Below are 12,425 nucleotides of genomic sequence, written 5' to 3'. Positions count from 1 at the left end.
CAAAAGACTGTTCTATACATCTGTGTCTCTTTTGCTGTCTCACATATAGGGTCATCGTTACCATCTTTCTAAATTCCATATATATGTGTTAATATACTGTATTGGGGTTTTTCTTTCTGGCTTACTTCACTGTGTATAATAGGCTCCAGTTTCATCCACCTCATTAGAACTGATTCAAATGTATTCTTTTTAATGGCTGAGTAATACTCCATTGTGTATATGTACCATAGCTTTCTTATCCATTCGTCTGCTGATGGGCATCTAGGTTGCTTCCATGTCCTGGCTATTATAAACAGTGCTGCGATGAACATTGGGGTACACGTGTCTCTTTCAAGTCTGGTTTCCTTGGTGTGTATGCCCAGCAGTGGGATTGCTGGGTCATAAGGCAGTTCTATTTCCAGTTTTTTAAGGAATCTCCACACTGTTCTCCATAGTGGCTGTATTAGTTTGCATTCCCACCAACACTGTAAGAGGGTTCCCTTTTGTCCACACCCTCTCCAGCATTTAGTGTTTGTAGACTTTTGGATAACAGCCATTCTGACCAGTGTGAGATGATACCTCATTTTGGATTTGATTTGCATTTCTCTGATAATGAGTGATGTTGAGCATCTCTTCATGTGTTTGTTAGCCATCTGTATGTCTTCTCTGGAGAAATGTCTGTTTAGTTCTTTGGCGCATTTTTTGATTGGCTTGTTTATTTTTCTAGAATTGAGTTGTGGAGTTGCTTGTATATTTTTGAGATTAATTCTTTGTCAATTGCTTCATTTGCTATTATTTTCTCCCATTCTGAAGGCTGTCATTTCACCTTGCTTATAGTTTCCTTCGTTGTGCAAAAGCTTTTAAGTTTAATTAGATCCCATTTGTTTATTTTTCTTTTATTTCCATTACTCTGGGAGGTGGGTCATAGAGGATCCTGCTGTGATTTATGTCAGAGAGTGTTTTGCCTATGTTTTCCTCTAGAAGTTTTATAGTTTCTTACGTTTAGATCTTTAATCCATTTTGAGTTTATTTCTGTGTATAGCATCACCATCTCTTATCTGCATTACTACAAGAGTTTGCTAACCAATCTTTCTGCTTCTGCCTTTGACCTACTGTGTTCTGTTCTTGACACAGCAGACAAAATAAGTCTTTGAAAATATGTTAGGTCGCAAGATCCCGCCAATGCTTCCCGTTTACTCAGAGTAAAAGCTGACACCATCAGCGTGAGCCCCTAGGGCTTACATGAGCTCTGTCACCTCTCTCGTCTCTGTTCCCATGGACTCTCTGCACCCCAACCACTATGGCCCCAGCCAAGCCCATTTCACCACCCTCGAGGTCCTTGCTCTGCTCTTCCTTTGGCTTATAATGTTTTCTTCAGTTTTCTGAATAACTTGTGTCCCCACTTCGTTCAAGTCTTAATTCAAATATTAACTTTCTTGAAGAGGGCTTTCCCTATCCTCCTAAGATTTCAAACCCTCCTATGCTTTCAAAACCAACTAGTTTTATACATGTCACTCTCTAACATGCTTTACATTTCACTCATTTTGCTTCCTTTCTCATAAGAATGTAAACACAGTAAATGGGGAGATTTCGAGTATTTTCCATGCTCCTCTGTCAAGCAGCAAGTACCAGACATAACAAGCCATGGATACATAATTGTGAATGACTCGATGACACCCATTCCATAGTCATTATAAATATTCTCAACACAACTCCCCTTGGCCCGAAGCCTACATAATCCTAGAGAAAACCAGCAACCACCATCCTTCTCCTATTCCCCTTCCTAACTGAAATAAAAGCACCTATGGATCCAGCACTGGCTTCCAGAGAATACGGTACTTGTAAAGGGGGGCCTGGGGAAGGGGCTGCAAGCATTTAAAGATGCTCCATCTCACAATTCACAAATGAGTGTCTGATTCGCATGTCACCATACATTTATTTATTTACCTTCTGAGATTTCAGAGTCTCGGATAGAAAGGACCGACCTGGGACTGCTCACACCCCAGCACGCAGCCCTGACACCAAGGTCGGGCCTAGGTTGACATATCTATGGGCACCCTGTCCACACCCACTGCAGGTGGAGGGCAGCTTCCTGCCACTTTGGTTTGAACAAACCACAGAGCACCCGGGACCTCAAGTCTCTGGAAGTTTCACTGGCAGAGGGAACCACAGGAGGACGCAGGCTGCACGGGGAAGGGAGGGTAAAAATTAAGTGGCAGGCAGACTGCCGCGCTCTCTGCATGCCTTCTTATGAGGATCAGGAAAATAAAGAAAATCAGAGCAATGCCAGCACCTCACCCAGAGTGCGTGGTTGGCCTCCCCCCTGAACCTGTTACCTTAGATTGAGCGTGTCCTCCGTGAAGCCTTTTCCTTTCAAGCTGGGTTGGAAAGAGCAGAAGCTAGACAAAAAGGGAAAGGATTATTCTGTCAGCAGAGTCAGGACCCTTCCACCACCAGGAGAATATTTTTGGAAGCAGGCTAGAGATCAGGTTCATTCTTGCCCTTCCAATGAACTCCATCTGTCCCTAGATCTGGGTGTACCTCTGAGGCACCCCATTAGCACCCTCTTCCATTAGATGCTCTGGCCTAAATAATGGCAATGATAACAATAAAACAATGGTTGCAATCAAAATCCCATGTTTTAGATACCTCCTCTGGGCTGGGCACAGGCATTTCCATTGCTGATTTCAGCCACCACTGCAGTGCCCCAGGGACAGGTGCCGTCTTGCTTTAATGCTCCTTGAACAAGGGTGGGGCATGGCTGGTACCATCCATTGCCTGAGCTATGGATGTAGAAGACTTCCAGCTCAACTGTGAAAAAGTTTGTGCAATACACAGAAATCATAAGGGAACCTGAACGTGAGGTTCAGCGTTGCCTGTCTACTTCTTCAGTTTGGTTTAAAATGGAACTTGAAGACGTTTTAGGAGGCGATATAACAGCAGTCCTTGGAAGAGCCTCAGAGGGAGAATCACAGTCAGTGGAGATGTGCCCAGAGCTGGCTCAGATGGCCTCTCCGCAAGAGTTGTTTTCTCCACTCTGGCCCTGCCCTTGGGACCCAGCAGCTGGTCCTGGTGCCAGCAGGAAGGTAAGGCTTGAATCTCTGAGCACAGAATGGCCTGGAACATGCAGGCCAGGGGTGTCAAATCTCACCTCAGGACTTTTAGCCCCAAGTGGAGCTGAATATGACCACTACCTCTATTAACCCAGCTGCTATGACATCTGTTCATGGCTAGGAATCTGCCTTTTGACCCCTTCTAGATTCTTTGCACATTCACATATCTCTAACTTTAATAATATAAATATAAAATTTAAGATCTAGCTTAAATTTCTTAGATTGATTAATCTCTTTGGAGAATGTTAAGTTAAACCAAGACAGTATGCTTCTCTCTTTAAGAAAAAAAGACGTTCCGTGCAGAAGTGGGAAATCAGTTGTTAGGAATTCTTTCCAATGAAATATGAAGTCAGAGCAACTAAAATTGGCAACTGGGATCAAAAAGAAAGATTAAGCCAAAAAAAAATTACTTGGAAAATTAAAAAATAAAGCCAGAAAATTCTGGAAGATGCATTAAATATGTTGTGTCTGCACATTTTTTTTCCTTCCTTCAGTTTTTACTGGCCCAAATTACTTCAGTTCATGAAATGGAGCCTGTTCCCCAGGATCGAGAGAAGGAGCTTTTATGGTTTTCTCTTTACTCTGTTCCATAGCTCAAGAGTTTGGGTAAGTTCTTTCTCGAGTCTAACCTAAACCCTGCTCACTGTGGGTGGAGAACACTCTCCTGAGAACACAGCTGTTCTTTTGCTGTTGGTTCATGATTGGTTTCCTTAGCAGAGGATTTTCAAACTCTTACCTTTTGAATACCTTACTCCGATCACTGTTGTGGAAGACAAGAAACTTGGAATATCCATTTTGGAAAAAGACCTCCAGGGCAATGTCCTATAAAGAGAAACCCCTTTTACTGCTCTGAAGTTTCCTAGGATGGATGAAGACCTCCCTCCCCGCCCCCACCCCCACCCTGCTCCCCCGCTTCACAGCCAATGCGACAAAGCCATGGCTGTGGGCCATCTGGGACTCTATGTCAGGTGTGGAAGGATTTCAGTCTAAAATGGACCCAGAGACATGGAAAATAGAACTTCAGAACTGAGAGACTGATTTCCTGTAGATGCTTAATTGGTGGAAGATGGAGACTTACCTCCTAAGTAATGAACATCCACAAAGACTCTCTCCCGTCCGCAAACCAATGAACTTATTGCTTGGACTCTGAGTGGACACGCCCACCTTGTACTCTTTGCCAGTAGACAGATACAGCTAACCTCAAACCCTCAACCCATTAGCCTGTAGCTCACAAAAGCCTGCCTTTCCTCAGTGGTTATTCCCCTGTTATTTTTGAATCAACTCAATTTCCGGTAAATTCAAGCTTGCCTCAGTTACGTCTTTATTTAGGTTGACAAAGGCAACCCTTCCTAGTTAGTCCTTCCAACCTCCCACAGGGGATATGAAGACTTTGGTAACAGTGACAAACTGCAGTCTTCACAGAGTAAGTTGGAGGGCAGGAGATCTCAGCGTTCCTTTGACTGAAGAAGGAAACAAGAGCCCAACTCACAGGAAAAGCGAGAAGGGGACAAAGAGAGGAAAATGCCCAATGACATCTTCAGACACTTCTACTCCTGAGTCAAGGGTTTCACTTCCTGAACTGAAGGATCATCTTACCAGAAACACTAGGGGAGCTGCTTGAGTGAGTGGATGCAAGCCTTAATCTGGGCAGCATCCTATGCTGACCTGCAGACTTGAGGCACAGGGGCTTTGCCAAATCCACTTTGCTGAGCCATTCTGATGTGGCCACATGAGATAGCAATGTCACTTCAAGGGTATTTTGTTAACACCTAAATGAACCTGCCTGCCTTCCTTTTTCCTTTCTTAGACTTGGAATAGTGATAGAGTGAGCCCACATATAGCATGAAGCTCAGGGATGAGGTAGGGTCAGGGAGAGAATACTCAGTGCTTGAGGAAGGGCCTGGGAGAGGTGAGGTCCGAGCATGGAGGGAGCGATAGGGAGGGTGAGGGTCAGACTCAGAGATGGGTGCTGCATCAGCAGTCAGGTCCTGCTCCTTCCTGGCTGAAGCGAGTTCTCAACGTTCAGTTCATCAGACTTCTGAGCAGAGGGAAAGTCTCTGTAATGATAAGGCAGCACCCTTCTCCTCTGCAGATGTACAGAAGAGCCTCAGATTTTTTTCTACATACAGAAGTATAAATAATGTGCAAATAGATGATGAACACAGACTCTGTGGAGCCCATGACTTGCCCCAGCAACCTCAAGTGCCCAGGCTCTGACTTCCTTCTGGGAGAACCTAGGGCTGGGCAAACGGGGCCCTTGCACACGAAGCTCTCCCAGCGCCATCTGGACGTGCTCACACAGCCTCCCACTTCTGGCTTCCACCACTGTCCTGCTAACCAACCATCGGGAAACACTCTCTTTGTACTGGGGAGAAAGACACTCACTGATACCTAGTTGCTACTATGTGTAACATGTAAATAGACACAGAATTACTAAAAAAAATAATTTTTGAGTACTTGCTATGTGCTCAAAATGTGCTATATTATGTAATAGTGGAAAAGACAAGAGGTGGTGGCTGTTCACTGGAGAGAAATGGAAGCCCAGAGGTGCCCGACTGTGCAGAGCCATGCTCAGGACCGGGCCCAAGCTGGCCTTGGTCAGAACCATCAGCACAGGGCCTCCTCCACCCACCCCTTTCTGGCTCACTCTCTGAGAAGAGCACTGAGGGCTGGCAAAATGAGAACCAACGCTTTGTGGGCAAAAGCAGCAGAGAAGGAAGGAGAGGGAAAGAGCCAGTCAGAGCCAGCAGCTTGCCGGATACTTGTCTGTGAAGGCAGCTGATCCTCCCCAGAATGAGCCCCTCTGAAAGGCTCCCTTGAGCTTTAGCTTCAGAGAATAATAATAATACAAATAACAATGAGGCCTCCAGCAGGAGGGTCACAAGACAAAGAAGTTTGCAAATGAAAGGTAACTTATTCTGTTCCAGAGGGCGAGCACTGTTTTGTTGGCCTATGCGGAATAGAGACCCTGCAGAGAGAATGGGGGAAGGGGCCTGGGCCCCTCCCCGCCCACAAGGGTGGTCCCTCATCTCTTCCTCTGCCAGGTGTTGGGAGGCCCTTGGGCACAGTTGCAGCTTTGCTATTGCAGAGGTTGGGCTGCTGAGGGCAAGATGTGTTTGAGGCCAGTGGGAACCCCAGAGCTGTTCCTCCCTTTGCCACTGAGGTGATGCTTCTAAACCAGGTGCTGGCCTCCAACGTAGGGGATGAGAAGTATTTGGTTGTGACTCAGTGACAACAGAAGCCTGCCTCTGGAAGGAGTCCGCTCTGTTTAGCAGCCGGATAAGCCCTTGAATACACCAGACAAGGTTCTGGGATCCTGGTTGGAGGGGACAATCAGGAGATCTCTAAATCACCTGGCCCAGGAAATGACGGAGCTTGAAGGTAGATGAAGATTTGAGGAGGGCAGAGGGTAGAGGCAGTAGCCTGAGGAGGTGTCCCTGTGGTCTGAACAGGGAAGACTGGCACTCAGCTCTCAGTCATCAGCTCTGCCATCAGGCAATGGAGCTGCCCCGTCCTGTATTCCTGAGTCTCCAGGCAGCTCTGGGGCATGTCAAGGGGAAAATAAAGCAAAGAGGCTGGATCCTAAGTGACATGGTAAGAGAGAGAAGGGCCCAGTGGCCAAATGGCAGGGACTGGGGAGAGGGTGAAGCAGAGGGCAGAACTCGGTCCCAGCCAGGGGACCAGCCCAACACAAGCCAGGGGAATTCAGGGGTGTCCCAAAGGGCCCTGGGCTGTGTGGTCAAGAAGGCGCGCCCCTCCCGTTCAGATGGGGCCTCGATGGCACCCGAACCGCCATCAGGTCTTAGGGTTAGGGTTAGGGAAGGGATGGTCCTTCCTCCGGGCCCTCCCAGGTCTCACCTGCAGGAGGAAGCGGGCCTGCCGGAGCTCTCTGAGGTCGCCGTAGCTGTGGCGCTGGCACGAGTAATGGTCAGAGGACCTGTCTTTGCTGCACATGTTGAAGATGAATGGGTCGCTAATGCTGGAAAGAAAATACGTGCGGTGAGAGGGTGTCCCGTGGGGGCTTGCTCACCTGCCTGAACCTGCGTTTCTGGAACACATCGGGGGATGTGCTAGCACCCACTTACCTGATAAACCCTGTCTGTGTCAGCCCTGCCCTGAGGAGTAATATGGGACATTGGCTTCTCCAGAGGAGGGGACACAAGGCAAAGGGATCACCTTCAGGACAGACAGTGACACAGGGTGCAGAGAGTAAGTGTGAGAAGGCTCTCTGGGTATGGGGGCCACAAATGGGTTGGTGATGCGGTGGGGGAAAAGTGAAAGAGATGTGTAGTTAGGTATGGACAAATTTCAAGTTCCCGAAAAATGAGGCAGAAAGATGAAGAGCCTCCACTAAACAGTCCCTGTTCAACATGGTCTCGGACAACATGGTCATAGTGTAACTTTTAATATGATATTCTTAACTAGGGAAATCACAGGACACTAAATGATAATCATGATATTGATTGACTGGGTCTTTGGTAATAGAAGTGGATTTCAGATGAAAACATTGATTTGTCCCGCATTTGTATGGGACAAATCCAATTACCAGTTTATACCTGGAATTTGCACCCAAATCATCTGCTAGATCGCAAACTCTTTACCAGACTCAGCCCTCATTCGACTGAGCTGTGTATCTGTGGAGTCTACCCCAGCGCTGGTATAAGGATGACTTTCAATAAGTATTTGTTGAATGAAATTAAACAGAGAGCTGATGCCTTAAAACTGCTGACTAAAAGCACCGATCATAAAAAGCCAGTTGGATGGTTTGGATTCCCACCAAATGACCCAAACGCTACATCTTGTGAGCTTGGCTGCCACTGTTATGGGTTGAATTGTGTCCCCCAGAAGATGTAGGCTGACGTCCTAATCCCCAGTACCTCAGAATGTAACTTTACTTAGGTAAATAACAGAGGTAATAAAGTGAGGTCATGAAGAGAGATCCCAATCCAGTAAGACTAGTATCCTCCAATAAAAGGGAAACTTGGTCATGGAGACAGACACACACAGGGAGAAGATGGCCATGTGGCTGGAGAGATGTGTCTACAGGCCTTGGACCATCAGGGACGGCCAGGAAACACTCGCAGCTTGAAGAGGCGAGGAAGGACCCTCCCCTAAAGCTGTAGAGGGAGCACGGCCCTGCTGTGGCCTTGATCTCAGACTTCTAGCTTCCAGAATTGAGGGATAATACATTTCTCTTTTTTAAGAAGCCACCCAGTTTTTGATACTTTGTACAACAGCCCAGAAAACTGGTTACACAGAAAACACAGTTACCCTATTCAGCCAAGAAGGAATCTCCCTCAAAGCAAAATATAACCTTCTAGAAAGGGTCTTGCTTTCTGAGGAAAGTTACAAAGTACCTGAGTCCAATAACTGCTGGAGGATTGGCAGTGTTCTTGAGTTTTATTTGGGATGTTTTATGGTACATCAGGGAGTCTCTTTCAAGGTCTAAGGCTGAACTATACTCAAATTGATGGCAGTCTTTTAGAGAAACATTTCAGAGTTGACTTAGCTTTATTTTTAACTGGCTTATTTATATATCTTCCTTAGTCTCCATGGTCAAAATAAGACTTAATCTCTATTGATCTCACATGATTTAATGGCCCATCTCTGAGAACCACATGTCCACAAGTGCCAGCATTTTCTTCAGGTAGTAGACAAAGGCTCAGAGAGAAAACGCTGTCTGCTTGACAAACACTTGTTTGAGGTATGGTGACTAAAATCACCCATGCAATTCTAAGGTAGTTGAATATTCTCACTACTCTCCTACTTCCATTCTAGAAAAGGACATTCCCAGACTTGAGTGCATCCAACCTAACAACTGGGTTTCTATTAAAAGTGCAGATATCATCAATTGGATCATGATTATATGCACCTCATAAACACAATTTAGCTAATCAATAAGATCTTATCCAACACTAGCCAGAGGTGGAGAGTGAAGCAATGGATTATGCGAGTCATTTCATGGGCACTCCATGCACATAGGTGGAGTAGAAAAGCTTTCATCAGCTCTCAGAAAGGCAAGTCTGCAGACCCACTGTCCGTATTGATCAGTATCAATAAAACATGAGCAATAAAATGAGATGAGTGTGCCAAGTATTAATTATGTGCCTGCCTTGAAAAAGCATAGAAGATTCACTGCAATCGGTGAACATTTGGTATGGATAAAAGATGGAAGTTAGCAGAGAGAAGAAGGCCAAGCATTTTAAAACAAACCTAAATCAAAGTGGGTGGGCTGACATCTATCCTTCCACAATCCTTAAACTCTTGTTTCTTCACATAGGCTGGAGATAATATGATACCTGGGAGTTAAAATTCTTGCTCATTGGCAGGTAAGACTCTGGTTCCTCCGTCAATAGTTTTAAATAGTGGTTCTCAAAGTGTGGTCCCAGACCAGTGGCATGAGCATTAGCTGCGAATTTGGTAAAATCTTAGGCCCTAGCCCAGATCTACCAACTTAGAAACTGGGATGATGGCGGGTCCCAGAAGTCTATGTTATCAAGTCCTCCAGGCGAGTCAATGTAATTTAGCTTGAGAGGTTGGGCTTGGGCTAAGAGGTTATCTTGTCATCACTTGAGCCTTGGATAACTAGAAAAGAAATTGGCATCTAAATTTCTTCATAAGTGATGAAAACATACAACTGACAATATCTAGCAAAAGTGCAAACACAATCAATTTGGTTCTGAAAGGCAGTACTTCATAAACACTAGAGAATTATTCAATAAGGGCTGACTGAACCCAAACACACCAACTATCAATACATTTGATCCTAGAGAAGAACCTCAGCATTTCCTGCCAAAGATCTCTGGTATTAGTTGGTATAAAAATGACTTCAAATTTCTATCCAAATCTCACTCATCCTTCAAGACCCAAATCTTAGCTCCCTTCTCCACGTAGCTGTCCCTCCCCATACCAGCCACGTGTCCTCTCTCCAAGTGTGAACCCTGAAGAGTCCTCGCAGAACATGCATTTTGTCGCTCAATGATAGTGTGCTCCAAACTCTTTCCAAAAGAACCTGCATATGCTGCTGATTGTATTACGGGCCTTGCGGGGATGAAGAGGCAGTGCCTGATGTCTTGCATAAGGATGAACAAGCAAGATGTTGTTGACTCAGTTATACATAAATATACATTATTTTTCAGCAATAATATTTAACACAAAACTGTAAATCAACTATACTCCAATTAAAAACAGAGTTGTTGAATAGGTACGCTGATGGGACTGGATTCTATTATCCAAACAACCTAAAGAGCGATCCTTTTTGTCCTGTGGTGCATTTCATAGCAGGAGAGCCCGAGGAGCTGCTGTAGGGTTAACTGCCCCAGATTTTAGCTTTGGGGAATCCTAGTCACGGATGCCTGTGCCCTAAGGTTCTTCTGTTTTATCTCATGGCTCAGTTTCAGGCCCAAACCCGAGCCCATAGGAAGAACAAGGTGGGAGGCATAGGCGTGAGGTGGCTGAGAAGGCAGCTTGGGGTCAGGGCAGGATCTGCCAGGATTGGAGGGACACTCACTTGGATAAGCAGTGGCGGGTGCAGTAGACATCACCCACGGGAGAGAGCGTGAAGTTCTCACAGATGTAGAAGTGCTGCTGGCCGAAGAGCAGGAGCCCTTCGCAGACCAGGTGGCCCTGCACGATGACCAGGGAGTACTTCTGCGTCACCTGCAGGGAGAGAGTGCCAGAGTCAGGCCATGCATGAGGGAAACACGCCCAACATCTTAAGGAGGGCAGGAGGGCAGAGTCTGGTTGCCCGCTGAGCACTAGGAAGTAAGAGCAGCACCCTGTAAATGATGGAGCTGCTGCCCCCAGCTGCACTGCTCTGCACAGTCTAAGTGGGACTTCTACACCCGACACCGTGTTTCATTATTTCACCTACCTGAGGCCACTGTATCCCACTGAGGCACGTGGATGAGTGTTTATTGCTATTTTGAACATGTTGACATTTTTCCCGTCACTTTAAGCTCCTCTACAACCACGCAAAACACTCCTCAGTAAACAATGAGGAAAGTTTTTGAGGTCTGAGGCATCACTCAGTTATAGACGTGAAGAAACTTGTCAAGAAAACAGCTGGAAAGTAACTAGGACAGGACCGGAACCAGGTCTGCCTAGAACCACAAATGCAAGAGTGGTACTGCTGTCTGCAAAGGCCAAAGCTGCTCCAAGGTGTGTGCAGAGGAGGCACCAGCTGTGCCCAGATCCCTTCTTCTGGCTCAAGCACATTCTCTCAGCAGCTGAAGATGCTGGCAGTTTCCCAGAATCCCCTCAGCTAAAGAGAGTACCTCTCATGGGTCAGGTCCCCGTCTCAGTGGTCATCTGTCCCCAACATCGGGCCAGCACAGAGGCAGAGGGACTGGCCCTTTGCCTCCATTCACTCTGAGCTCCCATGGGCTCAGCCGGGGCCTGGCTGAGACCGCAGTGAGGTTGCACATCCAGCAACCCGCACCCCCAGTAAACATGCCGCGTGCACATCTCTGGCTCAGTGTTGGCTTTCTGGGGAGGCTGATCTGGGATGATGTCTTGGTATGAAGCAGAGTCCCACATTAAAGAAGGACTAGTTGGGTCCTTACATAGAATAAATCTCTGAAGGGATGAGTGGGAGAATACATGAATTCTCGGTGACAGGAGCTCAAAGGAACCAGAATAAGATCAAGGCCAACATTTTCTCAGGATAATTCTGTGCTAATTCCAGCTATACAAAAGAAGAACTGACTTTAAAAAAAAAAAAAAAAAACCTACTATATAACCACTGGGCTTCCCTGGTGGCTCAGACGGGAAAGAATCTGCTTGCAATGAAGGAGACCTGTGTTCAATCCCTGGGTCAGGAAGATGCCCTGGAGAAAGGAATGGCTACCTTGTTCAGTATTCTTGACCGAAGAATCCCATGGACAGAGGAGCCTGGTGGGCTACAGTCCAGGGGGTTGCAAAGTGTCTGACATGACTGTGTGACTGACACTTTCACATAAACATTATAAGCCTTTTATGCATAATCCTTACAACTGGGAAAGAAAATTTTTACTAGTCCCATTTAGAGATGAAAAAGAAAGAGGATGCAGAGATAAGAATTTCACCAAAGGTGGGTAAATGGCAGAGCCTGGGGTTGAAGCTAAGCTCCCTGCTCACCTTTGGGAGCAACAATGGGGCAGCAGCGGTGGAGCCTGGAAAGCAGCCAGGCATACCAGCTCTCACACCCTGCTTCAAGTGGGATTTAGCCAAAGTGAGGGACAAACACGATAAACAAGAACCCTACCCTCGTGCGGCTTAAAATCCAGTCGGGGAAGACACATCCACCAATACATTATCAAAAACCGTGATATGCATTGAAAGAAGAAAAAAAAA

General features: G+C 46.3%; 1 protein-coding gene across 6 annotated transcripts in view; it reads right to left on the bottom strand.

Moving 5' to 3' along the window:
- The window catches only part of WDFY4 (WDFY family member 4), a 257,299-nt gene that overhangs the window by 62,832 nt on the left and 182,042 nt on the right, over positions 1 to 12,425 (bottom strand). For all 6 annotated transcript variants that reach the window (XM_044942406.2, XM_044942408.2, XM_044942409.2 and 3 more), the window contains exons 44-47: positions 10,603 to 10,751; positions 6,951 to 7,071; positions 3,829 to 3,914; positions 2,316 to 2,378 (exon numbers count right to left, since the gene is read on the bottom strand). In XM_044942406.2, the coding sequence (XP_044798341.2) occupies positions 2,316 to 2,378; positions 3,829 to 3,914; positions 6,951 to 7,071; positions 10,603 to 10,751 (419 nt within the window). The remainder of the gene's footprint in view (positions 1 to 2,315; positions 2,379 to 3,828; positions 3,915 to 6,950; positions 7,072 to 10,602; positions 10,752 to 12,425) is intronic.

This window comes from Bubalus bubalis, chromosome 4 (genome assembly GCF_019923935.1).
Source record: "Bubalus bubalis isolate 160015118507 breed Murrah chromosome 4, NDDB_SH_1, whole genome shotgun sequence".
Classification (NCBI taxonomy): Eukaryota; Metazoa; Chordata; class Mammalia; order Artiodactyla; family Bovidae; genus Bubalus; species Bubalus bubalis.
The sequence above is the reverse complement of the archived record's forward strand: the minus strand, read 5'-3'. Positions and strand labels throughout refer to the sequence as shown.